The 9,544-nt window shown below is 42.3% G+C and overlaps 1 protein-coding gene across 1 annotated transcript; it reads left to right on the forward strand.

Annotated features, from left to right (window-relative positions):
* Positions 1–6,487: 6,487 nt before the first annotated feature.
* On the forward strand, positions 6,488–7,570 carry ier3 (immediate early response 3). Its single transcript, XM_083645054.1, has one exon. It carries the CDS (start codon positions 6,522–6,524, stop codon positions 7,110–7,112), a length of 591 nt encoding a protein of 196 aa, XP_083501180.1. The 5' UTR covers positions 6,488–6,521; the 3' UTR covers positions 7,113–7,570.
* Positions 7,571–9,544: the final 1,974 nt, after the last annotated feature.

Genomic DNA, 9,544 nt, shown 5'->3' on the forward strand with positions numbered 1-9,544 from the left:
GGCAGGCTCGCAGGGGGCAGGCTCACAGGGGGCAGGCTCACAGGGGGCAGGCTCACAGGGGGCAGGCTCGCAGGGGGCAGGCTCGCAGGGGGCTGGCTCGCAGGGGGCTGGCTCGCAGGGGGCAGGCTCGCAGGGGGCAGGCTCACAGGGGGCAGGCTCGCAGGGGGCTGGCTCGCAGGGGGCAGGCTCGCAGGGGGCTGGCTCGCAGGGGGCTGGCTCGCAGGGGGCAGGCTCGCAGGGGGCAGGCTCGCAGGGGGCAGGCTCGCAGGGGGCAGGCTCACAGGGGGCAGGCTCGCAGGGGGCTGGCTCGCAGGGGGCAGGCTCGCAGGGGGCAGGCTCGCAGGGGGCAGGCTCGCAGGGGGCAGGCTCGCAGGGGGCAGGCTCGCAGGGGGCAGGCTCGCAGGGGGCAGGCTCGCATGCTGCGCTTTACCTAATCAAAATGGAGTGGACGTGACCGATGTGCACCGGTAGTCGAAACGTACCGTTTTCAGCGTGGACCAAGTTGCTACTTGCTATTAGCAACGAGCTAGCGATGTTGTTGTTTCATAGTGACAGGGATTTGAGAGCGACATGCAGGGAGGGGAAAGGAAATCCATAAATGGTCAGAGCCGGGCGGTTGGAACCAATGGCAGAGCTTACAGGCAACGGAAAGGGATTTTCTTCTGCTGCCGGCTAGTCTGGGCACCTTTCATCCTGCTTTTTGTCATGGGGCGTAAACCACGGAACCAGGATGAACACCGGAAGGCAGTGCGCCAAAAAACGTCTTTGTTGCCATTAGCTTGACGTCTCTTGCCTCGATTAATTGTCTGATGCAAAGCTTCTGTATTGGCTTAAAAGATGTGAGATTGTGAATCCGGAATGTTTCTAAAAGAACTTCTTTAAAAACTTTGTTCGGTACGTCCATCTTTTGTTTTGTTGTTTGCCGTTCTGATACTTGTGTCAAATTGTCAAGTTAACGTAAAAGTTGACAAGCTAGAAACGCTGCCCTTCCTGTCTAGGGCGGGCTCTAGGCCGGAACCAGGTAGGGTGACAAAATCAATTGTGAACGGAAGCCAGGCTCTTTCTCGCCGAGAAGAGCCTGGTGACGCGAGGTTAGCTGCCGGCGGAGCCCCTCAAGTTCCTGTTACACAGCATTGAATTTGAAACGAGGCTGCCCCCAGAGGTTAGAGAAAAAAGATATACTTTTTTTTTTTAACTGATTGAGCAGGAAGTAAAACAGGTGTAACCAATACCATTAATGGTATTGATGGTTGGTTACATGTGCTTTAGCCTACATCCTGCATTGCACCTCAAAACAGTTGCTGTGAAAAGGGCCTATTGAATATGCATTGTAAGATGTTAAAACACATTAGAACACGGCTCTCTTGAATACTCGATTCTGATTGGTCAATCAACAATATTCACCGGTCATTATTTCTCGACAACCGACCGCTGCTCTGCCACACCTGGATTAATCAGTTGATAAGAGCCTTTTGTCAGCAAGCCACTACTAATTAGGCCAACCAGTTGCAGCTGTGGTGTCTTGTGTGCCAATTACGAATGAAACCGCTTTGTCGTTGAAAACGCTATTAAAAAATATATTTGAATAATTATTTTTGTCAGATTATTGAATGATTTAGTTGTAGGCCGTGTTCTAAGCGGGATAATGTATATTGAGGCGGTGATTACTGGGAAATAATGACCTTGAGCCCGACGCTACGCGTCGGGCTCAATCCACCTGTCGGTCATTATTTCCCCCGTAATCACCGCCTCAATATACATTATCCCTTACATATACAACATACAGCTTCAGCCAAGCAATCTGATTGGTCAAAGATGTGTCCCAACTCCCAACCTGCTCCCAACCACGCCATTCTTGAAGCAGGAAGATAATGATCAATCTGTCTTGTTTTCTCCTATTTAACCACTAAAGGTGCGTTCACACCGACCTATTAAAGTTTTTCGCTGGCATCGAGTTTACATACAAAGTCAATGCAAACGAGCGATTGAGCGTATATTCGCCCGGGAGAAAAATCGCTTAGCGTCCGAGCAACAGCGACAGAGCGATAAGGCGAAATTGTTTATGTTGTTTTATAATTGATTGATTGATTGATTGATTGATTGATTGATTGATTGATTGCTTGATTGATGGATTGATTGATTGACTGACTGACCGATTTTATGATTTTACGAGATCCTTGTTTATGTTTATTGTATATTTTACTGTATTTTACTGCTTTGCTTTTAACAGGTGCTTTTAATAACATCTAGCTATGGGCATTGCAAATTAGCTTAGGCTATAAATGTGATACATGACATCAGACGTTTCTTGGTAAATTGTTATATGTATGTGTATCTGTCCCTATACAAATAAATGAGAAATGAAATACAGGGGGTACTTGAGAGAGAGGGGGAAATCGAAGAATGGTAAGAATCAATCATTAAAATAAATGAACCGTTAAAATAAATCTCATCTTAAGAGATACAGAGATACATACAAATAAGAGATTTTGACAGTAAAGGGAGCGCCATGTTGAACTGTCTTCACTGGAAGCCTTGCAGATCTCAGCATGTCAGTCTGCATGCTTTGGTTTCATGTCGGAACAGATCTCACATCACTAAAGAGCAGATTTCTGAGATCTGCAAGAGATCTGCAAGAGATCTGCACGGCTTCCAGTGAAGACAGTTCAACATGGCGCTCCCTTTACTGTCAAAATCTCTTATTGCACTTTAAATGTAGTTATGATTTATTATAACTGAAGTTCCGGAACAAGACCATGCATCAAGCTCACATTCAACTTCCGTCTCCACCCTATACTTATACACGCCTACCACGGCCCCTCCCTCTCTCGCATGTCTCAGTTCTCTCATCCCACCCTCTAAACCCCGTCCTTCAGTACAGGAACCAGGGGGTTCTGATGGAGTCGAGAAGAGTCCCCATCAGCGAGACAGTACCCCCACTCTGAGTGTCCATTCCCTGGTTCCTCAAGACAACCATCGACCCAGACTCATCGACCCCCCTCGATCATCCTTACATCCTACTACCCTCGACACGAACCCCTTTCCATCAATAAATCATTGTAATATATTTAATTGTGGCGTGGTCTTTGTTGGTGAACAGCGTTTCAAACTTTTTTTCAGGTGACCCATTTCTCCTGCCTCTAGTTTCTGAGAAAATCCGAAAATGATCACATTTCGCTGTAGGTCAGTGTTTTGAATTACAGTTTGCATGACAACACTGCCTGAATCCCTCATTTCTAACAACAGCGTCTTGGTCAATTAAGTGTTACACACAATTAAGTGTGGGTATATATTTGCGAAGCCACGATAAAGTGGGCGGTCACTGTTGCACTATAACTGGAGGTCACAGTTGACTCCGCTTTATATTATCGTAATATAGCCTAATAGTTTTACAGGTTTCTTTAAAGTTTTAATTGCATTTGTATTTAAACATGTTTGGCCAAAAACAGAGATCTGAAGACACAAGGAGACTGTCTGTCTCTCTCTCACTCTTTATCAAAATTGTCTGAAAAATGGCTATTTCCACTTTGCCACCACATTAAAAGAAAATACTTGGATGTAAAACCAGTTTTTCTCTTTTTCACTATCACTTCTGCTCTGTTACATTTTTCAATACATTATGCATCATTGGAATGCCATTTAAAAGCACGCAATACTGCAAAATATTGCATGTTTGCATTGTTGTAACCCAATATGAATCATCAGTTAACCATGCGTTTCAGAAAATCCCATCCTGTGTGTGTGTGTGTGTGTGTGTGTGTGTGTGTGTGTGTGTGTGTGTGTGTGTGTGTGTGTGTGTGTGTGTGTGTGTGTATTCAAACCCTCTATTCTCTCCACTGATACCATCAGTTTTTATAAGTTGTTTATGGGAACACAAATCAGCAAAATATATTAGCCATTACATCTATCTCCCCCTCCCTTGTCTCTCTCTCCCTCTCTTTCTCTCTCTCTTCTCCTCCCTCTCTCTCTCATTTCTCTCTCCCTCTCTTTCTCTTGAGGAAAAACCTTAATGATCTCTGTCTTAAACTCACTTCCAGGCATGTGATATCTTTTCTTCTCTGGAAGCTGTATTCACATCACCGACCATGACCTCACCAACAGTCCAGATACTTTTACTTTTCACTTGTACTTTGAGATATCTTCAGTTGACTTCTGAAACATGCCTCCACCCGGCAGCTGAACCCGACTTGCTCTCCTGTTCTGAAGCTTTTTCTAACTTTTTATTATTATCGTCACAGTTTCATTACTTCAATATTACTTCATTAATATGCACTAGGCCTATAGTTTATCAGTTATCACTTTATCACTTTGACACTTTTTTCTGTATAGTGTTTCCTAGTATTAAAGCAGCTACGAGCAACTTTTTCGATTGTCATTAAACAGTATAAATTTAATATCAATGCATCACATCTTACCTCTAATAGTCGACGATACCAACGCAGAGTAGTCTCGCTTGAACCCCGAGTGAATCGGCCAGTGTTAGTGTGTCTGTAGCCAGGGCAGATCAGGAATTGAAATGAAACGGTTTGCAGCAGCCACTTCGGCCATAACCACAAAATAACTTCCAAAAAACCTGTTAGAATATAACGAGAGATGTTCCCGCGAGTATGCGTGGCGTTCACATTGTTTATGTTATGTTGCTAGGCAGCGCAAACGGCGTAAAAAGGCAGCTGCGTTTCATTTCCTGGTTTCACTTCCGCGTTTCACTTCCGGGTTACCCGGTCCGGTCGCTCTAGACTCTAGAGAGCCCCCTGTTGGCGCGAGTTTAGACAGACTATAGACTTAATAATCACCTAAGGGAGCAATCTCAGATACACACGGCTTTGGTCTCGTCGACTATTAGAGGTAAGATGTGATGCATTGATATTAAATTTATACTGTTTAATAACAATCGAAAAAGTTGCTCGTAGCTGCTTTAACATGTCATCTTGTTTCTAGTTTTACATTAAAAATAAATAAAAATTCAATAAAAAAATCAATAAACATAAATAATAATTATTGATAATATCTTGTTTCTTCTGCTTTTTGTTACTTGCACAGCGCAGGTGACAGAGTTGTTGCATCGCTGTTATAGCCTACATATACAACTAATTAGGGGTGTCACGATACACTCAGTTCACGATACGATACGTATCACGATACTGGGTTCACGATAACGATACGATACAATACGATTTTAACAATATTTTTTTAAACTTGAATAATGACAATATATGACTGGAAAAGTAGTATTTTATTTGAAATGCACAAATACTATAGAAAAAACATGAGATTGGAGATAAGGCTTATCTTGAAATAGAATGAGTTACACCGTCACTTAGATTTACTTTGAACTAAAAGGTTTCTCAGCAGTATAAATTCTCATTATGCATCTTCAGTTTTTCTTCAAACTCAAACAAGACTTTTCTTAATCTATTTTTTATGCATCTTCAGTTTTTCCTGTCAAGTAAACAGTTTTGCCAGAAACTCAATTGAATGGTTTCTCTCCTGTATAACTTCTCATGTGTCTCTTCAGAGACTTGTTCAACTGAACTACTTTCCACACATTGAACTTCAACAAACAAAGACGTTTCTTAGTCTATTTAAAAAAAAAAAAAAAAAAAAAAAAAAAAAAAAATTGCGATATGAGATTTCATCTCAACGATACATATCGTGACGTTTTACTATCGCGAAATTTCGTGGGACGATATATTGTGACACCCCTACAACTAATGCATGTGATGAATCTTGAATCTTAGATCACATTTGAAGTAGGCCTAAACGGTTATTTCTGTCAATTAGCCTAAATCTTATATGCTTCGACAAATCGTTAAACATAATTTTAGTAACTAACTTTCCATCATAATAAAACCTCTATAACTGTCTGTCTCTGCCCAGTATAGTCAACAGTAACACTATAGATATTTTCCATGACTCTATTGACAACACGTGAAGGTGTTATTTATGAATAATCGTAACACCTGGCTACAGTAAGTCAGTGTGAGAATTTGCATGTAGGCTGTGTTGCCTCATCAAACTTCTCCACTTGCAGATTATGAAAAAGGTTATGGCAATGTATTAATGTCACTATTATCATACACATATCAACAAGTATAATCATTACCAAGGCCTATACACTGTTGTCACACAATCACAATGACCCCCCCCCCCCCCCCCTCCACTAAATGTTTAAATCAAGCATAGGCTAACTCCACCACTTTATTCATTTGATATCATATTTGTATCATAAGAAAATATGAATATGTGCTGACTGAGACAGAGATGAGAAGCTGTTTCCAGCCCATCAGTCCACAGATGTCTGTCTACAGTGCAAGGTTACACATTATGCAAATTTTCATGTTATTTACACACTTGAGCAATACAGTGAGTGCCTGTGAGGCGCAGGGAGTGGCCTGACTGTATGGGCGTACCGAAATAACACATACCTCAAACAGAAGATATTTAACCTGCGTCCAGCAGAGGCACAGGCATATCTGACTTACCCAGAGTGAGAAGCAAAGCCAAGAGAAAACGATCAGAACATGTCTTACACACGGTCAAACAGCGTGACTCTGTCTTTGCCCCGACAGGAAAGCTTCTCTGTCTCCAGGGTGGCGTCTGTCCGCAGCACAGAACCGGAGATCTTCACCTTTGAGCGGATCTCGGCGTTCCAAGCCACCGCCGTGCGCTCTTACGCACCGGTCCGGCCGAAGAGGCGCTGTACCCGGGTCATGTACCCCGCCGTGGTCCGCAAGTACCTTCCCCCGGCCGAGAAGAGCCCTGCCCAGCGCTGGCTGCTCGCCCTGTGCCTGGTGCTGCTGTGGCAGATCTACACCGAGGAGCCCTGCGTGGACACGCCGCTGGGCAGCGCAGACAGCCCGGCCAGCCAGGTCCTCCCCTTCCAGTCCGCCGAGGAGCGCGCACGGCAGCTCACTGACACACCCGCAACCACAGCGAGCTGTGAGGACAGCCTGCCCGCGCACGGCAGCTCGTCCTGGGACCAGATCCTCCTGAACAGCACCTGTCCCAGCCCCAGCCTGGAGGCCGAGCTGTGCCGCAGAGCAGAGCAGAGCACCCGGAACGGCTACATGGTGGCCCTCCTGGTCTACCACCGCCTGGGCAGCGAGAACTGAGCGGACTGAGACACGGGTTCAGATGGAAACAGCACAGATACATGCTGAGAACTGACACTGAAAACTGAACTGAACCGAGCCGGGCCGGGGCTGATCCATGCTCCAGAGGGCGAACGCCGGGGAGGGAGCTCCATACCACGGCTCTCCCCCCAGCAGGCAGCAGGAGGAGGTCCCATGGAGAAAGGAGTTAATGTCTCAGACGGGACACTTGACTTGAAGGACTGAACTGATGATACTTGCATAAACTGAAACTTGAACAGAAGAAACAGCAAAAAGACTTGAATTAGACTTGGTGGTGTGATGACTAGAAGTCTGTCGTCACTTTACCTACACTGCACTTAGGCCTGCGGGCAAACTACTGGACGTTGTATTCTGTCAAGGAAAACTCAATAGCCTATAGGCTAGAACAAACAACTTGAAACTGACACTTGTAACCTATTTTGTTGAACTATGAAGAATGCCTTATTTAGTTATTTATTATATTTGCTATTTATTGTATGATAATAATTTAATGTAATAAATACATGTCTTTGAAACAAGTTAATGTTTTCTGCCTTTTCACTGAAGTGCATAATACTATTTTCTTACTGTTTCCTGTCAATGTTCAATAATCAGTATAGCTTCCACATCAGCTGTGGATATTGCACTCTGCATTGGATTATAATGCATAATAAATCAGGATTATTTTAAGTTTCATTAAAAAAAAGTATCCATTTAAAAAAGTAACAGGCCTACTGTTACAAAATGACAAATTTCACAAATTTCACAAAAATCAGGGTAGGATAGCAGCCGCAGGTAACTCAACTCCTGTATTGCCACAATGAGAACACTTTACAGAGTACATAGCGAAGTAATTAATGTATTTATTTGTCACATTTCAAAGTGCTTTACATAAAATAGATGAAAGGAAAAGAGCACAGAGAAATAAGGAAAATAAAGAAGTATTAGAAACTAAAAACAGTCAGTCAGTGCAAAATTATTAGCAGCAAATCAAACTTAAAATAGGCCTATCTATTTTTTTACTTTGTGTGAGTGAATCCACATCAGAGATGGGGACTTGGACTTGAGACGTGATTTGAGACTTGTCCTCAAAGACTGGCTTGACTTGGACTTGAGATTTGAGACTTGTGAATACACACAAAATAAGGAAAGGTCTGCTAATAATAATGTATCAACTACTAATCAAGTATCAACTAATCAATGCTGATACTCCATACTAATAGGAGTGAGGATAACATAACAGTACTTTGAATTCCTTGGTTTTAGCTATGCAGTGTTCTAAGCAGACCAGATGGCATCCAGCAGATCATCAAACGCTCATCCGTAAGAGACTGTAAACTTGACTTGGACTTGTAACCAGACTTGAGACTTGACTTGGACTCTAGCTCAAAGACTTGAGACTTGACTTGGACTTGCAAAAATGACTTGTGAGCATTTCTGATCCATACTGTACATATTTTGTCAATAATTATATATTCCTGCCAGTGGCACTGCCACAGTGCCACTTGACACGCCGATATTCCCAATATTGCCTCATCAGACAAACTGGATCTTCTAGATTTTAGACATATTGAATGATGATTCGTTTTCTACATTTGGAATATCAACTGTTGTAAAGCATGACAGAAACTGGTCTTTTAATCACATTACACATTACACATTACATTGTTTTTTATTTATATATCTTTTATTTTTTGCACTATGTTGTAACGGAGCCTACAGCACAAGAATTTCACACGTGATACTTGTACTACGGAGTGACAATAAAAAATCTTGAATCTTGAAAAAAACAAAAACATGAGATAATAGACCAATGCAGATTTTGATTGTCTCTGTTGGACAGTCAGCTTAAAAATGATCGGAATAGCGATATCATTTTCAGTGTTAGTCAGCTTTGCAAATGCTTGGCAGAAAAGCTCTAATGCAAACCAGATGCACACACACGAGTCTGAAAATAGCAGATTACTTTACATCTGTGAGGAATCTGCCAGTCTGTTAATTTAGAGAAACAGACAGTCAAACACATTATGACTGTTAAACATGTCTGAGGAATGTTATACCGATATATAGATAGATAGGTAGATATATATATCTATTATATCTATATCTATATCTATATATATCTATATCTATATCTATATCTTTATCTATATCTATATCTATATCTATCTCTATATATATATATATATATATATATATATATATATATATATATATATATATATATATATATATATATATAGATAGATAGATAGATATATGTCAGACAGACTGACACACAGACAGACAGACAGACAGCATAACTCTCTAATGCAGACTCACTTTCACCTTTTCCAGACGGTTATGATCCGGGTTCTAAAATCTGATTCGTGCCGAGTCATCGGCCAATCAGACGAGCCACTGTGCTGCTGGCTGATGACATCATGGCGTCC

Source organism: Poromitra crassiceps (assembly GCF_964638095.1).
Source record: "Poromitra crassiceps genome assembly, chromosome: 10".
In the NCBI taxonomy this organism is placed as follows: domain Eukaryota; kingdom Metazoa; phylum Chordata; class Actinopteri; order Beryciformes; family Melamphaidae; genus Poromitra; species Poromitra crassiceps.